The following is a 20,408-nucleotide window of genomic DNA, read 5'->3' as shown; positions in this document are numbered from 1 at the left end:
ATATTTGCAAACAATGCGACTGATAAGGACTTAATTTCCAAAATATACAAACAGCTCATACAACTCAATAACAAAAAAACAAACAACCCAATCAAAAAATGGACAGAAGACCTAACAGACATTTCTCCAAAGAAGACATACAGATGGCCAACAGACACATGAAAAGATGCTCAACATCACTAATTATTAGGGAAATGCAAATCAAAACTACTATGAGGTATCACCTCACACCAGTCAGAATGGCCATCATTAAAAAGTCTACAAATAACAAATGCTGGAGAGCGTGTGGAGAAAAGGGAACCCTCCTACACTGTTGGTGGGAATGTAAATTAGTGCAGCCACTATGGAGAACAGTATGGAGGTTCCTTAACAAAGTAAAAATAGAGTTACCATATGATCCAGGAATCCCACTCCTGGGCATATATCCAGAGAAAACTCTAATTTGAAAGATACATGCACCCCTATGTTTAGAGCAGCACTATTTACAATAGCCAAGAGGTGGAAGCAACCTAAATGTCCATTGACAGATGAATGGATAAAGAAGATGTGGTATAAATATACAATGGAATATTATTTAGCCATAAAAAAGAATGAAATAATGCCATTTGCAGTTACATAGATGGACCTAGAGATTATCATACTAAGTGAAGTAAGCCAGACAGAAAAAAACAAATGTCATATGATATCGCTTATATGTGGAATCTAAAAAGCCATCCAGGGACTTCCCTGGTGGTCCAGTGGTTAAGACTCTGCACTTCTACTGCAGGGGGCATGGGTTCGATCCCTGGTCGGGGAACTAAGATCCCGCATGCCACGCGGTGCGGCCAAAAAAAAAATGAAAAAAAAAAAATACAGATGAACTTACTTACAAAACAGAATCAGACTCACAGACATAGAAAACAAACTTACGGGAAAGTGTGGGGAGGGAGGGATAAATTAGGAGTTTGGCATTAGCAGATACAAGCTACTATATATAAAACAGATAACCAACAAGGTCCTACTGTATAGCACAGGAAACTATATTCAATATCTTGTAATAATCCATAATAGAAAAGAATCTGAAAAAGAATATATATATACATATATATACATACATATATATATGACTGAATCACTTTGCCACCGCAATGAGAAGCCCGCACACCGCAAAAAAGAGTGGCCCCTGCTCGCCACAACTAGAGAAAAGCCCACGTGCAGCAACGAAGACCCAATGCAGCCAAAAAATAAAAATAAGAATTTAACTTTTTTTAAACTATTTTTTTAAATTGAAGTATAGTTAATTTACAATGTGTTAGTTTCTGGTGTACAGCAAAGTGACTCAGTTACACACACACACACACACACACACACACACACACACACATTCTTTTTCAGATTCTCCTCCATTATAGGTCATTATAAGAAAAAAATTTTTAACTGTTAACAGTGAGAAAAGCATCTTATTTTCCCCAAGAGGTTATATTTCTTGAACTCTTGCTCTAAAATGGGCATCTTCTTACAGATAATTAAAGACTAATAATTGTGATACTTGGGGCTTCCCTGGTGGTGCAGTGGTTAAGAATCCGCCTGCCAATGCAGGGGACACGGGCTTGACCCCTGGTCCGGGAAGATCCCACATGCCGTGGAGCAACTAAGCCCGTGCGCCACAACTACTGAGCCTGCGCTCTAGAGCCCCCGAGCCACAACTACTGAGCCTGCGCACCTAGAGCCCACGCTCCGTAACAAGAGAAGCCACCGCAATGAGAAGCCCGTGCACCGCGATGAAGAGTAGCCCCCGCTCACCGCAACTAAAGAAAGCCTGCGTGCAGCAATGAAGACCCAATGCAGCCAAAGATAAAAATAAATAAATAAATTTATAAAATATAAAAAAAATAATTGTGATACTTTTTAAATAATTTAATAATTACACATAATTGAAAAAACCCAAACCGTACACCTGGATAGAGTAACAAGTACAATCTTTCCCTGTTATGCAGAATTAAGGAAAAACCTTCTATTTGGATGATGCAGTTTTAGCCTCGGTCTCACCAGTTGCCCCAGGGAAGCTCTAAGATGCTTTTCTTTGCAATCAGTGTCATCTGCAATTTGTCATCATATAGCTATTTTCTTGCTTATTTGTCCAGTGCTGTGTTTCTGACTACCCTATACTCTCTGATAGGATGCAGGAAAGACATGTGGCTAGCAAGCGCTTGGAATGTAGCTGGTCCAAACTGAGATGTGCTCTACGTGTAAAATACACACAGCGTTTCAAAGGATCTAACACGAAAAAAGACGATAAAAACATGTCATCAATAATTTCTAAATATTAATGACATGACACAATATTTTCGATACACTGGGTTCAATAAAATGTTATTAAAATTAATTTCACCCAATTATTTTTACTTTTAAAAAATGTAGTTACTAGAAAAGCTGTAGTGACATTTAGCTTGCCTTATTTTGCTTGGACTGCATCACCTTGTCTCTTTTATTTACCACTAAATACCCAGCGCCTAGCACCTTGCTTTACACCTAGTAGGTGTTAACTATTAATTAAAAAGAATGATGAGCTTAAGAGGCAAACCAGCCTTATGTGAGCTCAAATCCAAATCTGAAGAGTGATAGCCATTCCCCGCCACCCCCCACCCTGCAACAGAATCCTTCCAATGTCTTACATGGAACCCCAATATATGGGACAGATCAAAGGGGGGCTGTTGTGGTTGAAGTGGAGGCACGGGGACAAGAGTTGCCCATCCTTAGTCCCTCCCCGCTGCCACTGCAACCTCCAGGGCTCCCAAAAAAGCCCCAGGATTCTGGAGAAGACTGACACACAGTGGACTACAGGATCCCATGGAATTGTTTTTCCTATGAGCTGCCCTGTATTCTTTCCATCAATTCATTTTCTCTTACTCCAGAGGCAATGAAGCTTGTCCCCAAAGAAACTCACATGATACAGAAGTTGGTACCAGAAGCGGGGTGATGGAGGCTGGGTGCAAAATCAATGTCTCAGTACCTTTCCTAACATGGAACACTGGGGCAGGAAGCGCCCCCGTCCCTCCGTCCCACCCAGGGAGCGCCACGCGGGTCCCTGGATAAACTCTTTGTGTGTTCCTCTTCCCCGGGGCTAAGTCTTGGGGTGAGGGGTTGAGGGGGAGGTGAGGGGAGGACCTGGGGGTTACCTCTTCTAGACAACGGGCCTCTTCTTGTTGGTTCTCTTTCACAAACTCTTCCAGAGGATACTTCAGCCGTGGGAATGGTGCAATGGGCCAGTCGAAGGAAGGGATGTCGATCTTGTGAATAGCTTTGGAGTGCGTGGTCGCTAAGCAACCTAAGCCCAGCACAACAGAAGAGCAGAGGTTGGCTCAGGGAAGGAGGATGGACGGTCTCTGAGGAGGAGATGGGGCAGCCCAGGGAGGCCCGGTGCCTGCAGAACCCCAGTTCTGGGAACATCCTGAAGCTGAGGTGGCCCCCATGTGTCTTAATCTGTATATGTATGTATGTGTGTGTGTGAGTGTGTGTGTGTGTGTCTTTGCTTTCTGATCTATCACAGACTAACACAGACTTTGAAGGAAGAGAGACGAGGATTGAAATCCTAGCTCTGCCCCTGCATGGGCTTGGAATGTTCCTTCCCTTGCCCAGCCTCAGTTTCCACATCTGCAAAGTGGCAACAGCCATCCCCAGTCTCCAGGGAACGGTATGCAATCAATGAGACAATACGTGGAAGCCGCCAGCGTCAGATCAGAGGCAGCCGTCACTATTGTTGTTATTATTACTCTACCTGCCACCTTGGGATCTCACGGCCTTCCTTACCCATGGTCCTCCCATGGAAGGCACCCATGAAGGAGAGGATGCTGTAGTCGGGGCACCCGGGGGCCTGGAACCAAGAAACAGCCGTCAGTCAGGGTTGTGAGCTGGGGACCCACATGGTGGCCCCCACGAACCTCAAGGAGTACGAAAGTCTCAGGAGAACCGGGATCCCCTCTCAGGCAGAAGTTACAAACTGGACTCCAGAGGTCTGTATCCAGCCCACACGTGGTGTTTTCTGTTTGTTTTTTATCAAGAGATTTCATGAAATAGATATCCTGAACCTCTGTCTTCTCACAAGTTCTGCACCACGTGGGCCCATTTTTCTCGGTCAAGCCTGAAGGTGGGCGGGCACGCTGGCCCTGGGCCCTCACCACCCACCTTTCTCCTTTCCATCACTGGCAGGCGTCCGCAGGCTTTTCAAACTCCCCTGCCTCAGTCCCCCTGCCCCCCCGACTGCTCCCACAGCCCACAGATGGGCCAGGTGCTGGTGGTGGTACCTGCCTCCTGTGACCTGAGGTTGAGCTGGGCCCCACACAGGACATGCCCAGGCTTTGGATGAGGTCTGCTGGGCCAGAGCGGGAGGGTGGGACCCCCAGCTTTCCCTCTCCCCACGGGGCTGCCCCTGAGCTCAGGAGGGACTCATGAACCCCAGTCTTCTTCCAGCCCCAAGCGAATGGCACAGCAGCACTGCCTTCTGACCCTCCAGCTGGCAAGGGAACCAGACCTGCCTCCAGTGACTCAGGAGCCGCTGGGGACGCGGCAGAGGCCACCTTGGGGGCCCCTGAGTCTCTGGGAGGTTATATGGCATTTTCTCAGGCCGGCTGATCTCCACTGGGTCCCTGAGACCCCCGGGAAAAGCTCCAAGACCTCTTCCCACAAATCCCAGAATGCCCTCTTGTCATATTCCTTTGTTAGTCTCCAAATGTGATATATAGGGCGTAACTTGTTTTACTGCACTTCACAGATGTTGCACTTTTTTACAGATTGAAGGTTTGTGGCAACCCTGCATGGAACAAGCCTTCTGGAGCCATTTTCCAACGGCATTTGCTCACTTCGTGTCTCTGTGTCACATTTTGGTAATTCTCACAATATTTGCGACTTTTGGGTTATTATTCTGCTTGTCGTGGTGACCTGCGATCGGTGATCTGTGATGTTGCTACTACCACTCCCTGAAGGCTCAGATGATGGTTAGCATTTTTCAGCAATGAAGTCTTTTTGAATTAACGCGTGTACATTTTTTTAAGATGTTAAGGCTATTGCACATTTAATGGACTACAGTATAGTATAAACATAACTTTCTATGCACTGAGAAACTAAAAAAAAAATCATGTGACTCGCTTTATTGCGATATTTGCTTTACCGGGGTGATCTGGAACCGAACCCCCAGTATCTCTGAGGTGTGCCCCTATGCTGATTTACACGGTTGAGAGCACAGTGCCTATGCAATTTGCATCCCACTGTTTTCACTAAATTATAGCACACGTGTCTCCAGGCCAAGAGAAACCCTTTGTGATTATCCTGGCTGCAAAACTTTGTGTCTGGACACAGTGGGTAACTGAATTCAGTGGCTCTCGATCTGCAAACACCCACCCCCCACCCCTTTTTTTAAGTGGTATACACTTCTGCCTCAATCATAGTGGGATTTAGGGGAAGGACTGGCCTGCTCTGACTGAAGCTGGCTGGGAATCTTGGAGCCTTACTTGGTCTTCCCCGTGCACCCCCGACTGTTGTACCCCAACACTGGCCCCCTTGGTGCCTCCCTGAACTGCTGGGGTTCCACTTGGAACCCCTACACTTAATCCATCTTTCCCCATTACTGGATATACAGGTGGTTGCCAATCTAAACACCAACGAGTGAACACCCTTGCACATACATTTGTGTTGACATTTTGGATTATTCTAGAGAATACATGAAATGCCACTTTAGACGGGTCAAATACAGGCAGCTGTCCTGGGAAACTGATGAGTGCTAGTCGGAAGAGTTCCACTCGGCCGGCCTTGAAACCAAGGGAATGGACTAGGGGGTTGGAATGCTTGAGGATCCCTTGTTGTGGACTGAATGTTTAAGTCACCCTCAAGTTCATATATTGAAGCCCTAACCCCCAGTGTAATGGTATCTGAACATGGGGTCTTTGGGTGGTACTTGGGGTTGGACGAGGTCATGTGGTTGGGGCCCTGTGATGGGATTAGTGCCCTTATAGGAATGGACACCAGAGAGCCTGATCCCTCTCCCTGAGATAGATGGAGGACACAGTGAGAAGGTGGACATCCCCAAGCCAGGAAGAGAGCCTGCCCTGGGAAACTGGATTGGCCAGCACATTGACCTTGGACTTCCAGCCTCCAGGATTGTGAGAAAAATACATCATACATGTCTGTTGCTTAGGCCACCCTGTCTAGGGGTTTTGTTATGGCAGCCTGCGCTAACTAAGACACCCTCCTACTTGAGGAGGACAGGGCCCCACGCATGAGGAGGAGGGGATGCTGGGCTCACCTGGTTGATCATGCACGTCTCCAGCTCTTCCTTGGAGAAACCCGATTGGCCCCTTTCCTTGCTCTGATAAAATGGAACAGAACAAACTCTCAGAGACGCTCTGGGGCAGGAAGGGCTCCCACTTTCCACCCAACCCAACATCTAGTCAACGAGGGGATGCTTTCTCAAAAGCTGATCATATACGCGTCGACATTACACGTATGGACTGAAGCATGAGACCATTCATTGTCCTTGTGATGAAATAAATAGATGGATGAATAAGTTGCTTTACTATTCTACTGGCAACAATGAAGATGAAGAGATGGTATGTTATTTCAGGTAACACAGTATAAGGACACTGGGGAGGTTTTACACGACACACTGCCAGGATGTTTGGAAAACCCGGTCCAGGCAGTGGCCCTCCTTGGATTTCGACCATGACCACTGATGTCCAGTACTCTGGCCAGCTGGGATGAACAGTCGGACAAGGGCTGAGTGTGTGGCTGGGGGCTGGGGGGCCTGTGTGTGTGTGTGTGTGTGTGCACGTTGCCTGCATACAAGCCCCAAACCTCACCCGGTACCACATGAAGATGGTCTTGAAGGCGTTTTCGTTGGAGCAGGAACCGCAGGCCATCGTGATGAGCTGGGACATGCCTTTAGGAGCCACCTGTGGGAGGGAAACAGCTGTGGGCTCCCCACCCCCTCAGCTGGAGCGGGGCCTCTGCAGGGGCTGCACACTGGGCCCTGGAGGCTGTGGGAGTCTGGGAGGGAAAAAGGGATGCAGTCCCGGAGGCAGCCTGACTGGGGCAGGGTGGACGAGAGGCCCCAAAAGGCCCCAGGTTGGAGGCCAGAGAGGAAAAAAGGCGAAGAAAAGCCCAGACATCCCTCCTGACGCAAGCTCTGCCCAGAGACACCCACATTTTACAGGTGGGAATTCGGGGTTCTGAAGGACTCTAATCCTTGTAGCAACTGAAACCCAAAGGAGAACTGAAGGGCACAGGCAAAGGCCCTGTCGTGGGATCAATACTAACTTCCCCGGGTTCCCTTTTTCCCTCACACAAGGGATCCCAGCTTTTCTTGCAAAGGAAAATTAAAAAGACTCTTCATGAAAGACACAGCACGAAGAGCAAGACTGAAGTAGAAACATCCCATCCTTAATCATTATGGATCTCAGTTCTTTCCTTCCCTGCTGCTCCAGCCTCCTGGAGACCAGAGCTGCGGGCCAGCATGGTGAAGGGCAGAGGTGGGTTCTCACGGTGGCAAGCTGTCCCCACAGACTCACTGAGAGCAGGGACTCCCGGAGCTTCTCCACAAAGTTCTCAGGAGGAAAGACTCCGAGGGCAGGTCTGTTGATGAATGTGCTCTGCAAAAAAGCCAGGAGACCAGCAGTGACTTCTCGACCTGACCCAGCTCCCACCCACCAGCGATGCTTTTCAGAGTGGATGTGTTCCATGCTGTGGGGAATGATATAAATACTTCCCTGCGTTTTTAGAGAAATCCACTAGGATTGCTCTGGGTTTAAAACAAAGTGTCAATTTCTTGGTTGGGATATTGCACTATCACTAGGTAAGATGCTACCATTGGGGGAAACTGGATAGAAAATACATGGGACCTCTTTGTACTATTTTTTGCACCTCCCTCTGAATCTGTAATCTTAAAAAAAAATCAGAATGATTGAAAAACAAAAAATGGACAATAACAATTACTGGTGAGAATTCTCATTCACGGCTGGTGGGGATGTAACGTGGTACGGCCACTTTGGAAAACAGGTTGGTAGTTTCCTATAATGTTAAACAGACACACACCCTATGACCCAGCAGTTCGCTCTGAGGTATTTACCTAAGAGAAAAATGACAGCATATGTCAGACAAAGATGTGAACGGATATGAAGGTTTGTTGTGGCTTTTATCTTCAGTTGCCAAGAAATGGAAACAGCCCAAATGTCCTTCCACTGGGGAAACGATAAATAGACCGTGGTATAGGCACACCATGGAATGCTGCTCAGCAATGACATGGAACAATCTACCCACACACTTAACAACACGGGAGAATCTCAAAGTCACGATGCCGAGTGAAAGAAGCTGGAATGAGGGTCACCCACTGCAGGGCTCCATTCCTACGACATTCTGGAAAAGGCAGAACTATTGGGACAGAAAACAGCTCATGGCTGTCAGGGGCTGGGGTGCGATCGGCTACCCATGGGCTCAGGGGAATGTTTGGGGAGATGAATGGTTTGTGTCTGGATTTTTTTGGATTGTGGTTAAAAAACAAGTAACATAAAATTTACCATCTTAGTCATTTCTAAGCATATAGTTCTCGGTAATGTTAAGAATATTCATATTGTTATGCAACCATCATCACCATCCGTCTCCAGAACTCTTCCATCTTACAAAACTGGAGCTCTGCCCCTACTAAACACTGACTCCCCATTCTCCCCTCCCTCCAGCCCCTGGCCACCAGCATTCTACTTCCTGTCTCTGATCTTGAGGCCGCTAACCACCTCAAATAAGTGGAATCAAACATTATGTGTCCTTTTGTGACTGGCTTATTTCACTTAGCATAATGTCCTCTAGGTTCATCCATGTTACAGCATACGGCAGATTTTCTTTCCTTTTTTTTTTTCTCCTTTCCTTTTTAAGGCTGAATAATACTCCACTGTATGGATATGCCACATTTCCTGTATCTGTTCATCTGCTGATGGACACTTAGGTTGCTTCCACCTTTGGGCTACTGTGAACAGTATGAATATGGGTGTGCAAATGTCCGGGTTTTGACAGTGGCTGTACAATTATGCATTTTTAAAATTTTTTAAGTTTTTATTTATTTATTTTTTGGCCACGTGGCTTGTGGGATTTTAGTTCCCCAAGCAGGGATCAAACCTGTGCCCCCTGCAGTGGAAGCGTGGAGTCCTAACCACCGGACCACCAGGGAATTCCCAGATTATGCATTTGTTGAAACCACAGAACTGTACCTGCAAAGGATGGATTTGACTGCATGTGAATTACACTTTAATTAAAAAAAAAAAAAAAAACGGGGAAAAAAGAGGCTTCAGTAGCTCTGCAATTTCTAAATAGAATGAGCCTTAGGAGAGCAATCTGATGAGGGAGCTGGTTAATAAATGAATGAGCTGCATATGAAAAAGCAGTGTTAGAAAAATTCCTCCCCGCCCCCCCCCCCCCCCCCCCCCGCACCATTCTGATAGATGTGCGTCCAGAGAAGGATTTCCCTCTGTAAGGAAATCAACAATGCAAGCCTGACGCTAAACAGACACTCGCTTCTGATACCCAGGAAAGAGGGAGTGTTATTTACAACAAAAAAGAGAACCACTCTAAATGCCAACATTAGGTTAAGTAAACGAAGGCGCATTAACTGAAGGTGACGTTGTATTGCCGGAAAAATGTCGTGTAAAAAGAATGTTACAATTTTACTTTAGGGTTCGCTGAGTGTTGTACCTTCTATGGGTTTTGATAAATGTATAATGATGACACGTGTCCACCATTATGGAAAAGACACAAATGGAAATGCAAATGGGGATAAGAATAGAGCGGTCCAGTCCCTCCAGGTCTAGCCAGTGCCCCCTGGAAGGCTTGGTAAGAGTCTGGGAGGGGTCTGTCTGCTCAATGGACAAGCAATGAGGTCATCAGGAAGTGGATTTGGGTAATAGAAAGGGATTGTACTAAATGCAATGCAGCGTACTGGATTGGATTCTGGGGACCAAAATCATGGACACTAGTGGAAAAACTGGGGAAATCTGAATAAAGTCTGTAGTAGGTAATGCACCAATGTCAATTTCTTAGTTTTGACAGGGGTACCATAGAGAGGTGAGGTGTTAACCTTGGGGGAAACTGGGTAAAAGGTAGATGGGAACTATCTTCACAACTTGTAAATCTGAAATTAGTCAAAAATAAAAACACTGAGTCTGGAATTCCCTGGCGGTCCAGTGGTTAGGACTCGGCGCTTTCACTGCCAAGGGTGCAGGTTCAATCCCTGGTCAGGGAACTAAGGTCCCGCAAGCCGAGAGGCACAGCCAAATAAATAATAAAAATAAAAACATTGAATTAAAAAGTATGGAAGGTTTGATTGAGCCTGGGATTTGGGAACTTCTCAGGCACCCCTCTCTCTCTCGGACTCAATCGTGTAATAAACTCAGTGCAAATCCAAATGGGGGCATCACTCCATCGGAGGAAACCCAAGGATAGGGAGGCCCCAGCACTCATCCTTCTGGTGGCATTGGGATTTGGCGTGGCCCACTAGAGTTCATGGCAGGCTCATACCTCTGTTGCCTCTTCTTCTTTGTGACCAGCCGGGTGGGTCTAGGATAAGCGGTGGAGGGAGTTAACTGTTTTCACCGTAGAGCTGGGGAAACGGAGGCCCAGAGAGGTCAAGCATCCTGCCTCAAGTCACACAGACGGGAAGGGGCAGAACCACGACTCAAACCCAGGTTTGTTGACTTCAGATCCCACCCTCTGCCAGACGCCGCAAGCAGTCTCCACCCGAAAATGTCAGTGCCGGACACGAGTTTACTTGGCACAGCCCAGAGACCTTGGGTGGCCTGTGGGGGCTGCCGAGGGGCCTTTTGTTTTGGCTTCGAGTTATTAATGGGGCTCCAAAGAAATCAAGCACAGCACGAGATCAGGGTGGAGGCGAACTGCCATCACTGGCAGCGGGGGAAGCGGCTCACAGAGGGGATGGCCGGGCTGGCAGAGTGACTGCCTATCTGGGCCCAGGGAAGATGTGGAGGTGGTACTCCTGTTTGGCAAAGCGTGATATTCATGAAGAACAGAAGATACCTGGGACTTTGGGTAGCAGAATCAATTGAGGACAGGTTTCTAGAATCCTCGCCATCAGACCTGCTGTAGCGGGAAGAGAATGAGCTTTGGTTTAAGTGGCTGTGCAACCGGAGGCAAGTCACTTAACCTCTCTGGTCTTTAGAGTCTTCATTTGCAAACATGAGGATCCCTTCTTGGGTGCTCAGAAGGAGCCAGTGGGAAAACACAACATACAGATGAGGCAGGAGCTCAGTCTTGAAGGACAGAATCACGCAGGTGAAAAGGCCTGGAGGTCACACTGATGTCTCAGCTGACCAGGCCAGCTGCCCTCCAGCCAGCCTAGCCAAGGTGCCACGGATGTCAGTCGGCACTCATCACACATTGCAATGGCGGGGCATGTGCAATGCCCAATAATTATTGTGTAACCTGTGGGCAATGTAATGAGATGGCCCTGGTGACATAAGAAGTTCTAACTGGAACCCAGATATTGGATCCAGGTGACATGGCACATGAATAATGGATGATGTGTTTGGGGTACAAAAGGGTTGATAAGCCCTTCTCAGAACTTCAATGACTTGGCAGGAACCTGCCCAGGACAGGTAAAATACCTTGACCACCACCTGAGCGCATTTCCTGCTAAGAGTTTGGAAGACCCAAGATGTCAATCAACGGTCGTCTGGTCTGATGCCCCAGATATACTCTGCTGAGCCTGTGGCGGTCAGCTGTCACTTCTCTAAGGTTGTGCCGGTCCCCGTGCCCTCTGCAGGACGTCAGCACAGACTGTGATCTAGACCATGATCCAGACTACGGTCTAGATGGTGATCTAGACGGATCTAATCTGTGATCCAGACTGTGGTCTAGACTGTTCTGGACTGTAATCTGGACTGTGATCTCGCCATCGAATCCAGCACCAAGGACAGTACCCAGCACATAGTAGGCACTCCGTCCATCAGTAAGCAAACAGATGTCAAGAAGTGAGGCCGAGGAAGCAGGAGCCAGATCACAAAGGGCTTTACACTTGCAGTGGAGGAGCTGGGATGCATCCTGAAGGCAGTAGGTACCAGGAGAGGGTTCCAGGCACAGCGCAGCTTGGAGGGTGGTTTGGAGGAGGTGAGAATAGACGTGGAGGTGGGAGGGAGTGATGAAGAGGGGCTGTTGAGGAAACTCCAAGTGGAAGTTGGGGGCAGAGCCAGGACAGGCCCAGGACTGGGTGGGAGAAGGGAGGATGGGGGGTGGCATCCAGGTCCAGGTCCCGGGCAGGATGGGTGGGGGCAGGGCATCCCCCGAAATCAGAATCCCTGGGCCTGGAAGTCACGTGCTGCTGGGCAACTGTGCCTCCGGAGGCAGCTGACACTGCAAATGTGTCTGGTGTGTTTGTTGACATAGTTTTTTAGCACCAACTGCTGAGGCATCTGGGATCCGCAGAACGTTTCGAAACAAAGCGGGGCTCTGAATGTAAACACACGCCTGGAGCCACCGACGGGCCTCGCCAGACACCCTCCGGAGGACGCGGCCTCTGCTGGAGCAGCCCCTAGACTTGTCAACTAATTGGAGGTGAGAACCACGTCCAGGCCCCTCCCAGGCAGGCACACCCACAGGTAAAGAGGACCCGAGTTCTTTCCTATTATCTTCTGCTGTTCAGATTCAAGGGAAAACGTTTAAGACTGGATAGTCGGTTCCTGACGTGGTCGGGCTCTCAGGCCCCCTGCTTTTCTTTGATTTCCTTTTAGGAATCACACTCTTTGTCATGTGTGGACACGTATGTCACACCTGAGAAAAATGAAAGCCCCAATGACAGGCAATGCCCGGGAGGGTGGGGAGCGGCCGGAGCTCTCACACTGCTGGAGGGAGAAGATTTCCCACCCCAGTTTGGAAAACTGTCCGGCGGGATCTGCTGAGGCCAACTGTGTGCGCTCACTATGGCCAGAGAGGGACTGGCCTTGTATCATGGGACGCGTGAATGTGCCATTGAAAGACACACTGGAAGGTTCACAGTAGCAAGCAACCCAGATGCTCATCAGCGGTAGGTAGGATGTTAATTGCAGCGTGTTCACACAATGGAATGATTAGAGCCAGGAGGATGGATCCTCTGCGGCTACCAAGGATGCATCTTCAGATGGATTTTGAGTGAAATAAGCCAGACGTGATAAAGGGCACAGCCGGTACGATTCTACTCATGTGCCGTTAGAAGTAAGGGGAGTGGTCGGCCTAATTTGGTCTGGGGGAATAGGAACTGGGTCAGGGCATGTTGAATTCAGTGGGGGTGAAAAGCATCTTACCCTTGTGATATAGAAAGCACAGACATCTCTATGGTGCTTATTATCTACGTATGTACCACATCGTATACATATATACCACACACCATAGGTGTGTTGTAGGCACAATTATGAAGATGCCCCAAGAAGATGTCCCAACCCTCATTCCATCCCCGGGACTGTGAATATATTGGCTTGGCCAAAAAGTTCGTTTGGGTTTTTCTGGGAAAATCGCAATGAACTTTTTGGTCAACCCAGTATCACACGGCAGAGGGAACTTTGCAGACGTAAGTAAGCTTCATATTCAGTTCAGAAAGGAGACTGTTCTAGATTTTCTGGATGAGCTTAGTGCAACCACACAAGCCCCTTGCCGAGGGCAGCGGCAGAGGGAGGGATTGGACCAGCCGTTGCTGGCTTGACGATGGAAGGACCACGTGAAACAAACTCTGACAACGACCTGCCCGAGCCCCAAAGCGGATCCTCCCCCAGAGCTTGCAGCTAAGAGCTGACCTCAGCTTCGTGAGCCCCAAAGCAGAGCACTCAGCTGAGCCGGCCAGACTCCGGACCCACAAGATCTGTGAAACCATAAATGCATGACGTTTTAAACCCCTAGGCTGGCGGCAGTTTGTGATGGCAGCAACAGGAAACTAATGTCTAAAAAGGCTCCTTAATGGAGTGATAATTGAAAAAAGAAAGTTGGGAAACACTGGGTTACAAGGGAAAATTCATTCAGCAGTACACTCAGCATGTAGGCATGTCTCCACGTGTGTGTTACAGCCAGTGTCATCAATCATCAGCGGCGCCCACAACAGAGAAGAATCTGGCTACAAATGTTAACAGTGCCGAGGATGAGAAACTGTGTGTCACCTGCCCCCTGCCTGCCACTCCAGTCATACTTGGATCCTTCCTGGCCCTCTCTGCTCCGGCTGTGCTGTCCTCTTTTGTTCCTGAAGCTCTCTGCTCCTCTCCCTCCCACCCTCCTCTCCCTGCAGGGACCACTCTTCCCTGACCCCCAGCCCCTCCATCCCCAAAAAGCCCACCTCCTGTGGGTTTTATTCCCAGCACCTCCTCTAGCTGTGTGACCTTGGACAAATACTTAACCTCTCTGTGCCTCAGGTCCCTCCTCTGTAAAACAGGGATAACAACAGTAGCTGCCTCATAGACTTGGCAATATTCAATCTGTGAAGTGCCAGCCACAGTGTCTGCACGTATTATGCTCGTAACTATTGTTCATTATTATCATTATCACTGTTTTATGCCCACATAACACTGACTGCCTCGGTCTGTAGCACTTAGTATGTTTGCAATTCTCTACTTATGTGTAGGCTAACTGGCTGCCTCCATGGGAGCAGGGCTCACCCAAGGCGTACCAAGCACTTAGCGCATAGTATGTGCTCAATAAATATTTAAGGGATGACTGAAGGGATGGACTATTTCCAAAGGCTGCCCCAGTGATCCTCTGAATCTCTGTGAACACTGCATAACCCGGGGACTCACCACATTTTGAGGCTGTTGGATGAGTTTCATGAGAGCAGGATGGTTGTAACCTGGGGAGAGGAAGATATGGTTAGAGACCAGCATCGGATCCGGGGGTCCCATGCCCCTCCCTCCCATTGCCTGCCCCCTCCCTTCCCTTCCAACCCTGCAACTCTCTTTACACACAAAGGCCCATTCCTGGGACCCAGCCCAGATTCCCCTGACTCAGAATCACTCAGGGTGAGGCCCCCAAGTCTTCTACTAGTTCTCTGGATGACTCTGATGTTCAGGTGGGAGACACACTGGACTAGACAGACAGTGAATGAAGGTTAAAGCTAACTCGGGACCAGGGTTGGGAGGGTTCCCCAGGCCTGCGTGACGAATTGCAAACGTGGTCCTTGCCTTCCCCGCCGGTGTCCACCGCTTGAGTCAAATCTCAACAGGCATTCGGTCAGGGACTGAGGGAGGGAAGGATGCTGGCTGCACTCTGCGACCAGCACAACCGGTGCTGCCTGAACACATTTGCTCATGTCCAGCCTGGGCCTGCCACCCCGCGACAAGGCCGAGGATGCCCTTTGATTCCGCAAAATTGCTCTTCTACGAATTTATCCTACACGTGGATAAAAACCCACGTAGGGACTTCCCTCGGGGTCCAGTGGTTAAGACTCTGTGCTTCCACTGCAGGGGATGTGGGTTTGATCCTTTGCCCAAGGAACTCTGATCCCACATGCTGCAGGTGGCATGGCAAAAAAAGACAAAACCCAAAACACCTGTGTATACCTATCTTCATGGTGACTCGCCAACACCTGCAGGCTTGAAAGCAACCTAACGTCCATCAGCAGCAGATCAGTTGTTGCCAGGATTAGCAATACTGAACACAAAGTCTCTTGCACATAGTAGATGCTCGATAAAATGGGATATTATAGAGGAAGGAAGAGTAAGACAGGCCCACAAAGCACTGGAGCCAGATGTCCTGGGCTCTGCAGAGCCTTTACTGCCATTTACTGAGCATCTGTGTGCAGGGGGCTTTCTGTTCCTTATTGCTAATCCTGGCAACAACTTGCGCAGGAAGGCCAAGGTTGTAGGAGGCACTGAAGTCAGGAGACCAGATGCAGGACCCTCAAAGGCAGATGCCAATTGTTCAGCCTGATAGATATTGGTTGAATGATGGAACAATGTGAAGATACAGTAACACAGGCTAGAACTCAAAACTGTTACAGATCAGAAAACACATCAGTGACTCTTGGAGCAGGAAGCAGACTTTGGAGAAAAACCCCCAGTCTTCAATTATCACATTTTTTTTTATCATGCATATTTTGCACCTACTTTCTTTAAACCAATTAACTTTTTAATTTAAAGAGATTTACTTTGGGATTTCCCTCGTGGCCTAATGGTTAGGATTCCAGGGTTTTGCTTCCATGGCTCGGTTCGATCCCTGGTCCGGGAACTGAGATCCCCGCAAGCTTTGCAGAGAAGCCAAAAAAAAAAAAGATTTACTTTTGAACGGACACTTTCTATCACTAGGGTAAGAAAGCTGCCCAAGGCTCTGAACCTGGGGCCTGATCTCCTCCATAACAAGTGTAGATTCAGGTGTTAAAGACCCAGCATCACCCAGGGGAGACTCTCTCCTGATGGAATTAAAGAGGGAACAGATTTGAAAAGCCTGTGGTTTCACTCTGTGGGATGCAGGGAGCGTGGGTTGGGGCAGTGATGTGGGGACCAAGGGAGAGAGTAATTAACATTGTTCCTCTGCCTCTCCACTCCACCCCTCCCCGCCCCACTCACAGCTGTGCTGGGACCAAGGCTGGGGAGAGCTCAGTACTCAAGGAAGGAACACTCTGGGGGACTTTTCCAACTGACCTTTGGCTAGAGGTCTTCCAGCTCTGACTCTTTATCACGCTGCCTGGGTATTTATGACTTTTCTGCCTCAGTAGATAAGGCAGTTTCAGGGAATCAAATTAAGCCACAGATGCAGCATTTCCTACTGGCTTCAGAAGGAGAGATGAAAGCAGAGCTGGCCCTCTGATCAGGAAATCCTATGCCTGGGCTTTTGATGCCATGGGCCCCCGCACTGCAGGGCAGGGGCGGCTGTCCGGGAGGCTGCTATTACAGAAGTCAGCTTGAGAGGCAGAGTCGTTGGTTCAAATCCTGGGCTCCCTGGACAGCTGGGGGAAGCTGCAACCCCTTGAAACCTGGCTCCCTATCAATAAACTGGAAGTGATAGTAAAAGACCCGATGGTATAGGACGGTCTTAGGGATTACCTGAGATAACATGGAAGGCACTATGCCAGGCAGACAGTAATTTCTCAATAATTATTAGTTTAAAAAAATCATCTCGGGCTTCCCTGGTGGCGCAGTGGTTGAGAGTCCACCTGCCGATGCAGGGGACGCGTGTTCGTGACCCGGTCCGGGAAGATCCCACATGCCGCGGAGCGGCTGGGCCCGTGAGCCATGGCCGCTGAGCCTGCGCGTCCGGAGCCTGTGCTCCGCAACGGGAGGGGCCACAACAGTGAGAGGCCCGCGTACCGCAAAAAAAAAAAAAAAAAAAAAAAAAAAAATCATCTCAATGACTACAGATGTGGGAAAAAAGGTGGCCAGAGAGGGAATTTTTTAGAACTTCTGGTCTTTTAACAGCTACTGCTAGCCTGATCCTCCCACCCCCCCCCCCCATAGAGATGCTGGCTGGCTGGGGATTGAAGCAGAAGGAGCCCCGGGTGGTTGTGGTGGGGGGTGGTGTGAAGGATGCAGAGGTTAGCTGGGAAGAGACTGGCCCACAGTCCCAGGAAAACTCGAGATCTTATCCCGTTCACTCCAACAGGATATGGAGAGAGGGTTTTGTAAATCTTGGACTCCAAATCGCTTTCAGAGGCCAAGGGATCTCTGAATGATGAACTTCCCCCAAACAATGAGTCATCTGCCAACTGTTGAATCTCATCCTTTTTTTTTGTTTTTAATTTGGCCTCACCGTGCAGCTTGCGGGATCTTAGTTCCCCAAGCAGGATCGAACCTGGGCCTCCATAGTGAAAGTGCTGAGTCTTAACAACTGGACCACCAGGGAATTCCCCAAATCTCTCTTTTTTTTTAAAATTTTTATTGGAAAATAAAAATTTTATTGGAAAAAAAAGTATAGCTTTTTTTTTTTGTTATGATTCTTTTTATTTTCTGGCCGCACTGTGTAGCATGTGGGATCTTAGTTCCCCAACCAGGGATTGAACCTGCGCCCCTGCAGTGGAAGCGCAGAGTCTTAACCATTGGACTGCCAGGGAAGTCCCCTATGGGAGTATAGTTGATGTACAATGTTGTGTTAGTTTCAGGTGTCCAGCAAAGTGAATCAGTTATACATATACATATATCCATTCCCTTTTTTTTTTTAAGATTCTTTTCCCATAGAATCTCATCTTAATGGGAAATAAATAGGTTCAAGGGACTGGGCAGGGGGAAAGCAGAAGAGGCATGGGGACCTAAAGGGGGGTCTCAGGGGAAAGACCCCAGGCGGCTGAGTGCAGGGGCTTGGAGGGGGGTGGGGAGCTGTTGATGGGGAGCCCAGGATGTCTGCCATCATCCACTAAGGGACAGGTTTCATCCGATGCTCAGCCTACAAACCAGCGGATGCCATGGGTAATCCATCGCCCCAAGAAGCATCGACCGTCCGAGCTACCAACAGCAGCCACCTGCACGTGCCAATCAGCCCCGTCTGTCCCGTCTGCCATGTCCTCCTGCAGCAGCACAGCCTCGCTCTGGATGGCCAGGAGGGGAGCCTGGTAAGGCAGAGGCTACTGGTGCCCCTCCAGGTCACCTTTCCCGGGCAAGCCACCCCTCTCCCAGCTGCTCTGTGTGTGTGTGTGTTGGCGGGGGGGCGGGGGCAGCGCTGCTAATGGCTCCAGCTGCCTCCTTCTCTGGGAAATTGCCCCTGGTGAATGGAAGCTGCTTCGCCCAAGAGATGACACAAGTCCTTCCCTCTGGCAGCTGATGGGCAGGGACTGACTGGCCCAGGGGTACCAAAAGGCCAGCCTCTTTGCCTTGGTCTGGGACCGACTCTGGGGTGCAATGCCCGCTTCAGAGACCCCCGTGGAATCAAGCTGTGGCTGGTCTCTGGCTGAGACCTCATCCTTCTTAATTTCCCCTTGCCCTCTGCTCTCTCCCTCCCTGCCCTTTCTCCCAAGAGCTCTCCCTCAGTTAACCGCTTGCACCAAATCCCTGCCTCAGGATCTTCTTCCAGGAATCCTAAGACTGCTGACATTGGACATGGGTTCACATTCTACCTATGCTTCCTCTCCAAGCTTTGCTCATCTACCTACAAAATGGGCATATGTACCCAGATCCATACTTGTGGGGTTTGGGGGAGGAGTAAATGAGAAAAGACATGTAAAGTCCCTAGTAATACATGCTCTACGAAGGACTTGCTCCTTTTCTCTGCCCTTGAGGGAAGTGTCTGGCTGCACACAAGGATGCACATCTTGGAAGGAGTGGCTGAAGTCTGGAGAGCCACAGCTACACAGAGACAGAGGCTACATTCAGGGACTGATTTTCCAGCTCTTACCTATGGGGACAGAGGAGATCTGGGAATAAAGATCCAACATCCGGTTGCCATCCACGTCCACCAGGTAATTGCCTCGGCTCTCTTCGTAATTGCAGAAAAAGTGCACAGCTTCTGCATTCTTGGGGAAAGGAGAGACTGGATCAGGCTCACTGCACTTCCTTAGACCCTCAGTCTTTCAGGATTAAGCTTGAATTGATGAAGTAAGCCATGTCCTGCCCATTTATGGACACATGGACGGTATCTGTGGGTGCTGGCAGTGTTGGATTTTTTGCCCTGCTGGTAATTACATGGGTGATTTGCTTTATAATTGTTTATTAGGCTGTGGATTTGTATTTTATGATTTTTTTCTGTATGTGTTTTATATATCACAACAAAAAAGATGGAGATATAACTCTGAAGAAGATTCTGAAAAGTTAAAATGTATATAGTAAGCCTTAGGGCCTAAGAAAACTAAAAAATATATAGTGATTATGAAAGAAATGAAAATGGTACACTAGAAGATATTCACTTTATGTACAAAAAATTAGTAGAAAATGAAGAGAGGAACAAAAAAGACGTGAGACAGAGAGAGAACAAAAAATAAAACGGAAGCTGCAAATACAACTACACCAATAATAACATTAACTGTGCATGGATTAAGCAATTCAATAAAAAAAATCAGAAACCATCAGACTGGATAAAAAGATTCAGTTAAAAAAAATTTAAAAAATAAGATTCAGTTATATGCTGTCTACATGAGACATACTGTAGATTCAAGAATACAAATGAGGTTGAAAGTAAAAATATGGGAAAAGATATATGATTCTCACAGCAATCATAAGAAAGATGCCATGGTGTCTACTAATATCAGACAAAATTGACTGTAAAACAAACAAAATGTTCCTAGAGGTAAAGAGAGGCATTTTATGATGACAAAAGGGTCCATCCACTAAGACGACTATAAACATATAAGCACCTGCTAACACAGCCCCAAAATACATGAAGCAAAACCCAACAGAATTGAAGGGAAAAATAATTCTATAAGACTAGCTGGAGACTTCGGTACCTGGTTTTCAGCAACGGATTGAACAAACAGGCAGAGGATTAACGTGAATACACTCCAGATCAATAGA

At 48.2% G+C, this 20,408-nt stretch overlaps 2 protein-coding genes and 1 non-coding gene across 10 annotated transcripts in view; 2 read left to right on the top strand and 1 right to left on the bottom strand.

Moving 5' to 3' along the window:
* Positions 1–20,408, bottom strand: part of ABAT (4-aminobutyrate aminotransferase) — an 88,282-nt gene that overhangs the window by 9,941 nt on the left and 57,933 nt on the right. The window contains exons 5-11 of the mRNA XM_060122360.1: positions 19,297–19,414; positions 14,778–14,827; positions 7,539–7,619; positions 6,831–6,923; positions 6,278–6,340; positions 3,790–3,853; positions 3,159–3,307 (exon numbers count right to left, since the gene is read on the bottom strand). Coding sequence (XP_059978343.1) covers positions 3,159–3,307; positions 3,790–3,853; positions 6,278–6,340; positions 6,831–6,923; positions 7,539–7,619; positions 14,778–14,827; positions 19,297–19,414 — 618 coding nt within the window. The remainder of the gene's footprint in view (positions 1–3,158; positions 3,308–3,789; positions 3,854–6,277; positions 6,341–6,830; positions 6,924–7,538; positions 7,620–14,777; positions 14,828–19,296; positions 19,415–20,408) is intronic.
* TMEM186 (transmembrane protein 186) overlaps positions 1–20,408 on the top strand; it is a 45,621-nt gene that overhangs the window by 20,448 nt on the left and 4,765 nt on the right. For 4 of the 8 annotated variants that reach the window (XR_009535062.1, XR_009535064.1, XR_009535065.1 and 1 more), the window contains one exon: positions 4,770–5,063. The gene's annotated coding sequence lies outside the window, so the exon portion shown is untranslated. Of the gene's footprint in view, positions 1–3,172; positions 3,993–4,035; positions 4,127–4,769; positions 5,064–19,180; positions 19,361–20,408 lie in introns of those variants that run through there. The other 4 variants (XR_009535068.1, XR_009535069.1, XR_009535061.1 and 1 more) reach the window with 4 other exon arrangements.
* Positions 724–796, top strand: TRNAR-UCU (transfer RNA arginine (anticodon UCU)). The gene has a single exon. It is a non-coding gene; the product is annotated as a tRNA-Arg (tRNA).

Source organism: Lagenorhynchus albirostris, chromosome 15 (assembly GCF_949774975.1).
Source record: "Lagenorhynchus albirostris chromosome 15, mLagAlb1.1, whole genome shotgun sequence".
Taxonomy (NCBI): Eukaryota; Metazoa; Chordata; class Mammalia; order Artiodactyla; family Delphinidae; genus Lagenorhynchus; species Lagenorhynchus albirostris.
The sequence above is the reverse complement of the archived record's forward strand: the minus strand, read 5'-3'. Positions and strand labels throughout refer to the sequence as shown.